This window comes from Heterodontus francisci, unplaced genomic scaffold, assembly GCF_036365525.1.
Source record: "Heterodontus francisci isolate sHetFra1 unplaced genomic scaffold, sHetFra1.hap1 HAP1_SCAFFOLD_1278, whole genome shotgun sequence".
Classification (NCBI taxonomy): Eukaryota; Metazoa; Chordata; class Chondrichthyes; order Heterodontiformes; family Heterodontidae; genus Heterodontus; species Heterodontus francisci.
The window spans coordinates 22325-35687 of NW_027140747.1; the positions used below are offsets into that span (position 1 = coordinate 22325).

The 13363-nt window shown below is 42.6% G+C and overlaps 1 protein-coding gene across 1 annotated transcript in view; it reads right to left on the bottom strand.

Annotated features, from left to right (window-relative positions):
- cct4 (chaperonin containing TCP1, subunit 4 (delta)) overlaps nucleotides 1-13363 on the bottom strand; it is a 40061-nt gene that overhangs the window by 14234 nt on the left and 12464 nt on the right. Inside the window, exons 3-6 of the mRNA XM_068025976.1 lie at nucleotides 12730-12819; nucleotides 10571-10679; nucleotides 8667-8809; nucleotides 5855-5976 (exon numbers count right to left, since the gene is read on the bottom strand). Coding sequence (XP_067882077.1) covers nucleotides 5855-5976; nucleotides 8667-8809; nucleotides 10571-10679; nucleotides 12730-12819 — 464 coding nt within the window. The remainder of the gene's footprint in view (nucleotides 1-5854; nucleotides 5977-8666; nucleotides 8810-10570; nucleotides 10680-12729; nucleotides 12820-13363) is intronic.

Below are 13363 nucleotides of genomic sequence, written 5' to 3' on the forward strand. Positions count from 1 at the left end.
TCTTCCTATCACCGGGCTCCCAAACACAACTTAAACATCAGCACAGACTGAGGGATTAGGCCTGGGACCTGGTCAGCACATCCCTGCCACTGTTCAGTCTTTTATTTATTTTTTTTTAAAAAGCAGCCTGGTAGCTCCACTCTAAAACAAACCAGATGAAAGTCAACCAAAATCACACCAACCCATGAAGCTACTAAATGAACTAACGATCTAAAACAGATTTCCCCATCATGTTCGCCAAAATATATGAAAAGAACCCTGCTCTTCCAAAGTACAGAAAATTGAAGAAACCTTACACAGAGTTAAAAGAAATTCATGCAAAAGTTCCTCATTAATTTAATGTCAACAGCTGCTGTGACTATGCCAGAATCAACTTACAGCACACCTTTTGCTGGAGTGGAGCATCTCTCAGCATGTTACACTTAGCTACACTTTGCTACACTTTATTGTGCATTCGTCGGATTAAAAATGTTTTGCTTTTTAAGTTGCGCGAAGTGCAAGCTGCAAGGGAAAAGTGGCAACTGGGACCTCAGTGAACAATGGGACTGATAGTCTATCTCCCTAGTGGGATTCAAGGACTGAGAAAGAAACAGGAATGACTGAGAAGGAACGTGACTTAAAGTCAGATTAGGCACAGAAAGAGAAATTAAGAGGAAAAGAAAGTTTGGATTAAGGGAGAGAGAAAAGACAAAGGAAAATAATTTTTTTTTTAAATCACACCTCAATTTACTATCTTTAGGAATGAGACTCCACTGTTCAAAACCTTGTCTTTCTCAACTGGAGAGATTGAATGGCATTGCAGGAACATAAATCACATTAAAAAGGGTACTTGGTTAATTTCCAGTCCCAACTTTCTGCAGCTAGTTTAACGATCAATTAACGTGTAAATGCAGCAACTTCATGAAACTCAAGGTGGGCCAAAACTGAGCTGCCATTTTTGTGAGGTGAACAGTGCAAAGGCGCAAACTGTCCAGCAACTTCTGTCAATTTGCAATTCACAGCTTATCTCTTCCTCATCACATGCTGCTGGATATTTACACATTCATAATGGTGAGCACCATTAAACTCAGTTATTGTGACAGAAAATTCTGGACTAAAATGCAACCTCAGTTGGGATATGGGGAGCAGGCAGGCAAGTAGAAGTGAGGCCCAAGATCAGCCATGATCGTATTGAATGGCGGAGCAGACTCAATGGGCCATATGGTCCACTTCTGCTCCTATTTCATGTGTTCAAGCAAAAAACAGAAAATGGTGACCGGAGAAAAAGAGAGAGAGGAGCACGGCAGGAGCAGAGGTTTAAAAAGTGCGGCAAAAGCTCAGACAGAACGAGAGAGGTGTGCATGGCGGGAGCGGAGGTTTAGAAAGCGCCAAATTAAGAAGCAGAACCTCAAAGGTGAAAATCTCTGGATTATTACCTGAGACACGTGCAAATTGGCATAGGGCAAATAAGATTAGAGAAATAAATGCGTGGCTCAAAGAATGGTGTGGTACAAGTGGGTTCTGGTTCGTGGGGCACTGGCACCAGCACTGGAGAAAGTGGTGGCTGTACCGTTGGGACGGTCTACACCCTGAACCGTTCTGGGGCCGGCGTTCTAGCAAGGCGCATAACTAGGGAAGTCGAGAGGGTTTTAAACTGAACAGTGGGGGCAAGGGATCAAATTTGGGAAGATATGATAAATCAAGGAGTAGAGACAAGGCAAGAAAGGTATAAATATGGGAAATGATATACAGACTGTGACAGGAAGGAACAGAGCATATAAATGTAACAGTAAATCAACAGATAAGGCTAGATGTTACAAAAATAATAAAAAGGACAAAACTAAAGGCTGTGTATCTGAATGCACATAGCATTCAAAACAAAACAGACAAACAGCGCAAATAGAAATAAATAAGTACTGATCTGATAGCCAGTACAGAGACATGGCTGCAGGACGCCATAGATCGGGACCTGAATATTGACGGGTACATGGCATTTAGGAAGGACAGGGAGCTAGGAAAAGGTGGAGGGGTGGCTCTGTTAATTAATGATGATATTAGCGCAACAGAAAGAGATGACTGAAGTTCAGGATACCAGGATGTAGAAGCAGTTTGGGTAGAAATGAGAAATCATAAAGGCAAGAAGTCACTTACGGTAAAGGCGTACAGGTCCCCTAACATTAACCAAACTGTAGGACAGGGTATAAAGGAAGAAATAATGGCAGTTTGTCAGAAAGGTACAGTGATAATTATGGGGGATTTTAACCTACATATAGAGTGGAAAAAATCCATCCATCAATATTGGCAACCACGCTCTGGAAGTGGTTCAAGAGTTCACCTACCTAGGCTCAACTATCACCAGTAACCTGTCTCCAGATGCAGAAATCAACAAGCGCATGGGAAAGGCTTCCACTGCTATGTCCAGACTGGCCAAGAGAGTGTGGGAAAATGGCGCACTGACACGGAACACAAAAGTCCGAGTGTATCAGGCCTGTGTCCTCAGTACCTTGCTCTATGGCAGCGAGGCCTGGACAACGTATGTCAGCCAAGAGCGACGTCTCAATTCATTCCATCTTCGCTGCCTCCGGAGAATATTTGGCATCAGGTGGCAGGACCGTATCTCCAACACAGAAGTCCTCGAGGCGGCCAACATCCCCAGCTTATACACACTACTGAGTCAGCGGCGCTTGAGATGGCTTGGCCATGTGAGCCGCATGGAAGATGGCAGGATCCCCAAAGACACATTGTACAGCGAGCTCGCCACTGGTATCAGACCCACCGGCCGTCCATGTCTCCGCTTTAAAGACGTCTGCAAACGCGACATGAAGTCCTGTGACATTGATCACAAGTCGTGGGAGTCAGTTGCCAGCGTTCGCCAGAGCTGGCGGGCAGCCATAAAGGCGGGGCTAAAGTGTGGCGAGTCAAAGAGACTTAGCAGTTGGCAGGAAAAAAGACAAAAGCGCAAGGGGAGAGCCAACTATGTAACAGCCCCGACAAACAAATTTTTCTGCAGCACCTGTGGAAGAGCCTGTCACTCCAGAATTGGCCTTTATAGCCACTCCAGGCGCTGCTCCACACACCACTGACCACCTCCAGGCACTTACCCATTGTCTCTCGAGATAAGGAGGCCAAAAGAAGAGTGGAAAAATCAAATGGGCAGAGATAGCCTAGATCAGGAGTACATAGAATGTTTTCGGGATAATTTCTTGGAACAATACTTTCTGGAGCCAACAGAGAGCAGGCTATACGAGAGCTGGTATTGTGCAAAGAGATAGGATTAATGACCCTTTAGTAAAGGCGCCCCTAGGTAGCAGTGATCATAATATGATCAAGTTTGAAATTCAGTTTGAGGGGGAGAAGAGTGGGTCCAAGACTAGCATTTTAGACTTAAATAAGGGCAATTATCTGGGCATGAAAGCAAAGCTAGCTAAAATGAACTGACAAATTAGCTTAATAGATAGGTTAATAGAGATGCAGTGACAGGCATTTAAAGGGATATTTCAGAATACACAGAATAGATACATTTCAACTACGAAGAAGAATTCCAAGGGTGGAACCCGCCATCCATGGTTAACTAAAACAGTTCAAGATAGTATCAAACTTTAAAAAAAAAGCCTACAATTGCACAAAGATGGGAGGCAGGTCAGACGATTGGACAAAATATAAAAAACAGCAAAGAATGACTAAAAGATTGATAAGGAAGGTAGAATTAGAGTACGAGAGAAAGCTAGCTCGACAAAAAGATAGATAGTAAGAGTTTCTATAGATATTTAAAAAAGAAAAGTTAACAAAGTGAGCGTTGGTCCTATACAAAGTGTGTCTGAGGTATTAATAATGGATAATGAGATGGCAGATCAATTGAACAGATATTTTGCATTGGTCTTCACTATTGAGGATACAATTAACATCCCAGAAATAGCTGTAAATTAGGAAATGGAAGGGAGGGAGGAACAAGAAAATTACAATCACCAGGGAAGTGGTACTGAACAAACTGTTGCAGCTGCAGGCTGACAAGTCCCCAGGTCCTGATGGACTTCATCCTAGAGTGTTAAAAGAAGTGGCTACTGAGATAGTTGATGCATTAGTTTTAATTTTCCAAAATTCCCTAGATTTGGGGAAGGTTCTGTAAGATTGGAAAATAGTGAATGTAACTCCTTTATTCAAAAAGGGAGGGAGACAGAAAGCAGGTTAGCTTAATATCTGTCTTCGGAAAAATGTTAGAAGCTATTATTAAAGACATTGTAGCAAGGCATTTAGAAAAATTCAAGGTAATCAGGCAGAGTCAACATGGTTTTGTGAAAGGGAAATCATGGTTAACCAATTTATTGCAGTTCTTTGAGAGTTACATATGTTGTGGATAAAGGGGAACCAGTGGATGTATTGTATTTAGATTTCCAGAAGGCATTAGATAAGGTGCCACATCAAAGGTTATTACAGAAAATAAAAGCTCATGGTGTAGGGGGGTAACATATTGGCATGGTTAGAAGATTGGTTAGCTAATGGGAAACAGAGTAGGCATAAATGGGTCATTTTCTGGTTGGCAAGATGTGACGAGTGGTGTGCCACAGGGATCAGTGCTGGGGCCTCAACTTTTTGTAATTTATATAAATAACTTGGATGAAGGGACCGAAGGTATGGTTGTTAAATTTGCTGATGACACAAAGATAGGTCGGAAAGTAACTTGTGAAGAGGACATAAGGGGGTTACAAAGGGATATAGACAGGTTAAGTGAGTGGGCAAAGATCTGGCAAATGGAGTATAATGTGTGAAAGTGTGAAAATGTCCACTTTGGCAGGAAGAATAAAAAAGCATATTATCTAAATGGCGAGAGATTGCAGATCTCTGAGATGCAGAGGGATCTGGGTGTCCTAGTGCATGAATCTAAAAAGGTTAGTATGCAGGTACAGCATGTAATTAGGAAAGCTAATAGAATGTTATCATTTATTACGAGGGGAATTGAATACAAAAGTGGGGAGGTTATGCTTCAGCTATACAGGGCATTGGTGAGACCACATCTGGAGTACTGTGTACAGTACTGGTCTCCTTATTTAAGGAAGGATATAAATGTGTTGGAAACAGTACAGAGAAGGTTTACTAGACTAATACCTGGAATGGGCAGGCTGTCTTACGAGGAAAGATTGGACAGGCTAGGCTTGTATCTGCTGGAATTTAGAAGAGTAAGAGGTGACTTGATTGAAACATATAAGCCCCTGAGGCGTCTTGAGGGGCTGGATGTGGAAAGGATGTTTTCCCTTGTGGGAAAATCTAGAACTAGGCGTCACTGTTTAAAAATAAAGGGTGTCCCATTTAAGACAGAGATGAGGAGAATTTTTTTCTCTCAGGGGGTCTTGAGTCTTTGGAATTTTCTTCTTCAAAAGGTGGTGGAAGCAGAGTCTTTGAATATTTTTTTTAAGACAGATAGATTCTTGATAAGCTAGGGGGTGGAAGGTTATCGGGGGTAGGTGGAAACGTAGAGTAATCAGTTCAGCCAAGAACTTATTGAATGGCAGAGCAGGCTCGAAGGATCGAGTGGCCTTCTCCTGCTCCTATAATTCGTATGTTCGTATGGTAAAAACACTCAGCAGGTTCGACAGCATCTGTGGAGGGACAAACAGAGTCAACGTTTCAGGTCAATGACTTATCACCAGTTCCGTCTGTCCCCTTCTCTCTCTCATCCATCGCCGTCTCTCAAGCATGATCAGTTGTAATGACTCTATTTCACTCTATCTCCACAGCTTCTGTATGACCCTCTGAGTATTTCCAGCAATGTTATTTCAGATTTGCAGCAGCTGCAGTATTTTGTTTTAAGTTCTCGAACACCATTTTCAAGTTCATGAAATTCAAGATATGAATAGCTAGCATGGAAGCTTGTTCTTACCCTAGTTTCCTGACAATTTTGATATCTCGGAGATCCACACTGGTGGCCGTTGCAGGATCAATTACATTCATTACGGCATCAACACTCATTGGAGCAAGAAGGCTGGCATACTGAGAAACAACCTACAAAATAAAAAAATAAGTTAAATTTTAGTAGAGTGTATCGTCATAACATGGCTCATCTTCAGTAGAAAATATTAATCAGAGTGCTGAAAGCTGGCCTAGTATTTTATCAACTTCTTTCCTCAGTACTTTTACATATCTGGGAATTCCAACTATATGCTGCTCTTTTGCAAATAGGCACATTACATGTAAACCTGGAGGAAAGCAGGGGCACAGAAGGTACTCTGGATGGACGAATTCAGATCCCACAGAATGGCTCAGGGGTACCATCACGAAGGATGCATCTTCCAGAATAGAAGGGAACCAACTAAGAAATTAATGTACTTGGCCTGATCTTCACCAATCTATGTGGCCCAGGTACATCTGTCCACAACATCGTCCCTTTGAAGGCAAAATTTCATCTCCAATAAGGAAATCCTCCATCATGAGGTGTGACATTACTAGAGGGTTAAGTAGGATGGACTAAGGGCAGATCAAGCAGCCGAGAAGTGGGCCATCACCAGCATTAGAATGGCGTGCCACCACAATCTGTAAGCTCACAGACTAGAATATTCCTCACTCCGCCATCATCAAACTATAGGAGAGAATCTATCTCCACTTGGAGAGGCAAAATTTGATTAGGAATAGTCAGCATGGCTTTGTCAGAGGGAGGTCATGCCTAACAAATTTGATTGAATTTTTTGAGCATGTGACCAGGTGTGTAGATGAGGGTAGTGCAATTGATGTAGTTTACATGGATTTCAGCAAAGCCTTTGACAAGGTCCCACATGGGAGACTTATCAAGAAAGCAAATGCACATGGGATACAAGGTAACTTGATAAGGTGGATTCAAAATTGGCTTAGCTGTAGGAGACAGAGAGTGATGACAGATGGCTGTTTTAGTGACTGGAGGCCAGTGTCCAGTGGTGTACCACAGGGATCTGTGCTGGGTCCCCTATTGTTTGTCATTTATATAAACGACATAGATGACTATGTGGGGGGTAGGATCAGTAAGTTCGCGGATGACACAAAGATTGGCCGAGTGGTTAACAGTGAGGTGGAGTGTCTTGGGTTACAGGAAGATATAGACGGGATGGTCAAATGGGCAGAAAAGTGGCAGATGGAGTTTAACGCTGAAAAGTGAGAGGTGATACACTTTGGAAGGAGTAATGTGACACGCAAGTATTCAATGAATGGCTTGACACTGGGAAGTTCAGAGGAACAAAGGGACCTTGGTGTGTTTGTCCATAGATCTCTGAAGGCAGAAGGGCAGGTTAACAGGGTGGTGAAAAAGGCATACGGGACACTTGCCTTTATCAATCGAGGCATAGATTACAAAAGCAGGGAGGTCATGTTGGAGTTGTACAGAGCTTTGGTAAGGCCACAGCTGGAGTACTGTGTGCAATTCTGGTTGCCACATTATAGAAAGGATGTGATTGCATTGGAGGGGGTGCAGAGGCGATTCACCAGGATGTTGCCTGGGATGGAATATTTAAGCTATGAAGAGAGGTTGGATAGGCTTGGGTTGTTGTCACTGAAGCAGAGAAGACTGAGGGGTGACCTGAGCGAGGTGTACAGGATTATGAGGGGCATGGACAGGGTGGATAGGGAGAAGCTGTTCCCCTTAGTTGAAGGGTCGGTTACGAGGGGTCACAAGTTCAAGGTGAGGGGTGGAAGGTTCAAGGGGGATCTGAGGAAGAACTTTTTTACCCAGAGGGTGGTGACGGTCTGGAATGCCCTGCCTGGGAGGGTGGTAGAGGCAGGTTGTCTCACATCCTTTGAAAAGTACCTGGATGAGCACTTGGCACGTCATAATATTCAAGGCTATGGGCCAAGTGCTGGCAAATGGGATTAGGTAGACAGGTCAGGTGTTTTAATGCATCGGTGCAGACTCGATGGGCCGAAGGGCCTCTACTGCATTGTATTATTCTGTGATTCTGTGATATAGGCAGCAACAGGCACAACTAAATGAGGCATCAATCTAGCAAAGCTGCAACTGAACAGGATACTAAAAACCAAAAGATGACTACAGGCAAAGCCAACGAATCAGGGCAAAGCTATCTCGCCCGACTAAATCCAGTTCAGTGCTGTGATTAACAACCAGGTGACTAACAGGAAGGTCCCCATTCTCAACCATGGTGAAACTCAGCACCTGAGTGCAAGAGACAGATTCAAGTGTTTGCAAGCAACTTCAGCCAAAAGTGAACAACCCTACTTCTCCTCCCAAGGTCCCCATCATCATAGAAGCCAATTCTGTTCACTTCACAAGACATTAAGAAGCGAGAGTTTATACCAGACAGAGCAAAGGTTATCAGTTCCTGACAATATTCCACTGATGTGCTGATTTTTTGTTGCCAAGTAATTTAATTGGTTATTTTGCCAAACTTCAACTCTTAATGACTGAATGTCAATGAATAAATTTGCATGTCACCAAATTAGCTGAAAAATTTGCTTGATGTGCAATAAATTTGTACAGCATCCAACAGACTCCAAAAAGTTCAGATACAAAGTTGTAAAATATTTGCAATATATTAATGAATATACATTTATAATGAACATACCTGAATATGATTCAAGTGCAACAAAGCATGTTACAGAAATTGTGTGATGGTCCACTCTATACAATATTCTTAATACGTTAAATTGTATGCAGCAAAGCCTATTAATGTAACAGTAAACAGCATGTACCACACAATTAAAAGTGCCCTTACTTTGGAGCTGAGAGCAGTGGTAGCACTGTTCAGGAGAGATTCTCGGTCACTTAGTTCCACAGGTTGGGCAATGCCGTTCAAAACCTCAACTCCCTTTTCCAAAGCCTTTTGGAAAGACTCAGATATGATTGTAGGATGGATTCCTTTAACAGAATAGTTGATCAAATAATTTTGTAAAAATAAAAAAAAACTATTAAAATTACTTGCACATCAACATTTAAGCATTTGTTTACCAGGACATAAGTGACTTGTCCATAGATCACTGAAGGCAGCAACACAGGTAGATAAGGTGGTTAGGAAGGCATATGGGATACTTGCCTTTATTAGCCGAGGCATAGCATATAAGAGCAGGGAGGTTATGATGGAGCTGTATAAAATGCTAGTTAGGCCACAGCTGGAGTACTGTGCACAGTTCTGGTCACCACACTATAGGAAGGATGTGACTGCACTGGAGGGGGTGCAGAGGAGATTCACCAGGATGTTGCCTGGACTGGAGCATTTCAGCTATGAAGAGAGACTGAAAAGGCTAGGGTTGTTTTCCTTGGAGCAGAGACGGCTGAGGGGGGACATGATTGAGGTGTACAAGATTATGAGGGGCATTGATAGGTTAGATCGGAGGAAACTTTTTCCCTTAGCGGAGGGGTCAAGAACCAGGGGGCATAGATTTAGGGTAAGGGGCAGGAGGTTTAGGAGAGATTTGACGAAACATTTTTTCACCCAGAGGGTGGTTGGAATCTGGAACGCACTGCCTGAAGTGGTGGTGAAGGCAGGAACCCTCACAACATTTAATAAGTATTTAGATGACCAATTGAAACGCCACAGCATACACAGCTACAGGCCAAGTGCAGGAATATGGGATTAGAATAGTAGGGTGCTGGATGGCCGGCAGACAAGATGGGCCGAAGGGAAGGGCCTGTTTCTGTGCTGTATAAATCTATGACTTTTACATGTACAAGTTGCAGTATGAGTTCGAAGAAAATTAATCTAATAAAAATCAATGTTAAAGAGAAAATGCAAAAAAGAAACAGGTCAGTCAGCACTTAACAAGAGAAATGACAAATGTATACTCTTATTCAGACGTGTAAACAAAGACAGGCAAGCATTTAGTCGGTTGTAGGAAAAATAGAGGGGTTGGAGGAGATGATTAATAGAATACTGTGAGATGATATAAATGATTTACAGTGTGTGGAAAGAAACTAAAAGACATACAAAAAGGCCAACACAAAGACCCAGAAAATGGCAGTCTGTTTTTATCATGTTGGACAGAAGGTAGAAACAGCCTGTGTTGTTAGGGAACAAGGCTAGGGCCATAACCAAAAAGGAAGGCGTGGAATAAGAGTTCAGTATTGCGTCAAGTTCGAAACACACTCAGGTCTGGCTCGGGGGGAATGAAACCAAGGCCTTTGCTGGAGACTGATCATTCAGGGACACAAAGGGAAGAGTCAGAGGGGATGTTGAAAATTTGGCAAGAAGCGAGGTTAGGAGTGATGGGAGTCAGAAAAACGAACTGTGGACCAATAAAGCCAGGATAAAGACTGAACCAATGCTGTTGGAGAGAAAGATGGCAAGCATGCAAGCAGCAACAACAGTAGAGGGCAGACTGCATTAAATGCCACAGACAGTAGTCAAGAGAAGCACCAAACGGGGAAGAAGGAAATTGTAATGCAGATGGAATAAAGCTGAACGAGAGACAAGTGCTGAGAAAACATATGTTGGTAAAACCAAGTCTTGGGAAATCATCATAAACAAGAAAGGGAGAACAATGACTATCTTACAGAAATCAAGTTTCAAACTTTTTTCTATAAAAAGGATCATTGCATTAAATCTGATGAAATTGCTTCATCCTGTCATTTCAGTATGTATTGATATTAAGAGTCAGCTCTGATATTAATTGTGACACATACCTTTTTGAAGCAGTTTTGCGCAGTAGTCGAGCAAAGCTCCTGCAATTACCACAACAGAAGTGGTCCCATCACCAGCTTCCACATCCTGGGCCTTTGACAACTCTACCAGCTTACGTCAAAGAAAAGAAACTGCTTTTAGATTACAAGTGTGGAAGTGATGCAAGTTTGGAATGGCAACTGTTTATTAAAGGTGACACAAATTAATCTTCATGATCAAATAAATATGCAAACTACAGGCAGCTTATGCATAACAATTTCTGAGTAACTTTAATTTATAATCAAATCATTGGAATCAACGTAAAGAGAGACGACATTTTAATTGAACTGATTTCCTCCTATCTTGACTACTTTTTCGCCCTTTGTCCAGTCTCTCCCCAGCTACATCCATGACTTTTCTGATTCCCTCTGTCCTTTTAACACTTTGCAATTTCCTAACCCTAACTGTCTTCTCTGCACCATGAGCGTCCAATCTCTCCAGATCTCCACTCCCCACCAGGACAGTCCAAGGGCTCTCCATTTCCTCCTTGAATGAAGGTCCAACCAGTTAACATCAATCACCCTCCTCCGCCTGGCTGAACTTGATCTCTCACGGAACAATAGCTCCTTTAACTCATCTCACTTCCTCCAAATATTTGATATTTTCGGGTTGGGCATGAAATAAAATTGAAGGATTCGGCCCAGGGTCGGGTTTGGGTAGCAAACTTCATCAACTTTGCTTTCAATTTCCACCCTTCTCTCACCGTCACACAGTCCATCTCTGACTCTTCCCTTCCACAAGTGTCTCCAATTGTGGGGATAAGCTATGAACAAATATTCATAAGCCAACTGACTCCCGTAGTTACCTCGACTACACTTCCTCACACATTGCTTCTTGTAAGGACTCCATTCTCCGAGTTTCTCCGTCGCATTTGTTCTGATGACACAACCTTCCACACAGTGCTTCTATGTCTTTCTTCAACTGAGCATTCCCCCCCTTCCATGGTTGAATGAGCTCTCATTTCCATTCTCATTTCCAGCAATTCTGCTCTCACCCCTTCCTCCCAGAACCACAATTGGGTTTCCCTTGCCTTCACCTTCCACCCCACCAGTCTCTGCATTCAATGGATCACCGTCCACCATTTCTGCTACCTCCAGCGTGATGCACCACCAAACACTTCTTCTCTTCCCCTGTCAGCATTCCTAAGGGACCGTTCTCTCTGCAACATCCCGGGCCACTCCTCAGTAACCCCCAACACCCCGTCCCCTTCTCTCAGCACCTTTTCATGCAAGCACAGAAAATGCAAAATCTGCCCTTTTACCTCCTCTCTTCTGATAGTCCAAAAACTCCTTCCAGGTGAAACACTATGTACTTCTCTCAATTTAGTATACTATGCTCACAATGTTGTCTGCTCTACATGGGGAGACCAAACGCAGACTTTGTGGAACGCCTCCGTCCAGTCCGCAAGCATGATCCTGAGCTTCCAATAGCCTGCCATTTTAAATCTCCACCTTGCTCTCACACTGACTTCTCTGTCCTCGGCCTACTGTAGTCATCCAATGAAGCTTAACACAAACTCGAGGAATAGGGCCTCATCTTCCGATTAGGCACTTTACAGCCTTCTAGACTCAACACTCCAATGTCAGACCGTAATCTCTGCCCCACATTAAGTTTCCTTTTTTTTTGTATGTTTCCGCCTGAATTTTGTTTTCTTGTTTTTGCTTTCAGACAGCAGCTGTTCATCATTCTGCCACTGACACCTCCTCTGGACACATGTTTTGTTTCTTTACTTGTCCCAAAGCCACTCCCTTTGGCTCTGCCTCATCAACTCTTTTGTCATTTAATGTCTCCCGTCTTCCCCCAGCACAGACCTTCCCTTTTGTTCTTTTTCCATCCATTTATCTACTTAAAACCCGATTACATTCTAACTTTTCCCAGTTCTGAACAGGCATCAAACTGGATCTTTAAATCCATTTCTCTCTCCACAGATGCTGCCAGACCTGCTGAGTATTTCCAGCATTTTCTGTTTTTATTTCAGATTTCTAGCATACGCAGTACTTTTCCTTTTTATAATATCTTGTTGGATTAAAAAAAATACATTCCAGCGAATTGTTCCAGATAGCCATATACCAATTTAGGAATATCTCTGAGAACAATCGTAACAGAGTAGCTTCACATTTACCATTTTTGCTGCTGGGTGCAAAACCTGCATTTGCTTCAAAATAGTTGCTCCATCATTGGTAATGATCACATCTCCTTTTCCATCTTGAATCTATAGGAAGAAATAACATTAACTTACACAAAATGTCAAGTGAAAAGGGCATATTGTGTGACAATGTATATTACTGCTAAAGTTGGCATATAATCTGAAAAACCTTTCCCAGACCTTGGTGGGTGAGGGCAGGATGAGGAATGGGAGAGAAATTGCATTTTACATAGGATTATATAGGATAAACAGCACAGAAACAGGTCATTCGGCCCAGCCAGTCCATGCGGTGTTTATGTTCCACTCAAGTCTCCTCCCATTTTTCCTCATTTAAATCAATCATTGTAACCCTCTATTCCCTTCTCCCTCATTTGCTGGTCGAGCTTCCCCTTAAATGCAACTATACTATTCGCTTCAACCACTACCAGTGCTCGCAAGTTCCACATTCTCACCACTCTTTGGATAAGGAAGTTACACCTGAATTCCCTATTGGATTCCTTCACGACTATTTTATATTGGTGCTCTCTAGTTTTGCTCTTCCCCACAAGTGGAAACATTCTTTCTATATCCACACTATCAAAATCTTTCATAATTTTCAAGACCTCTATTA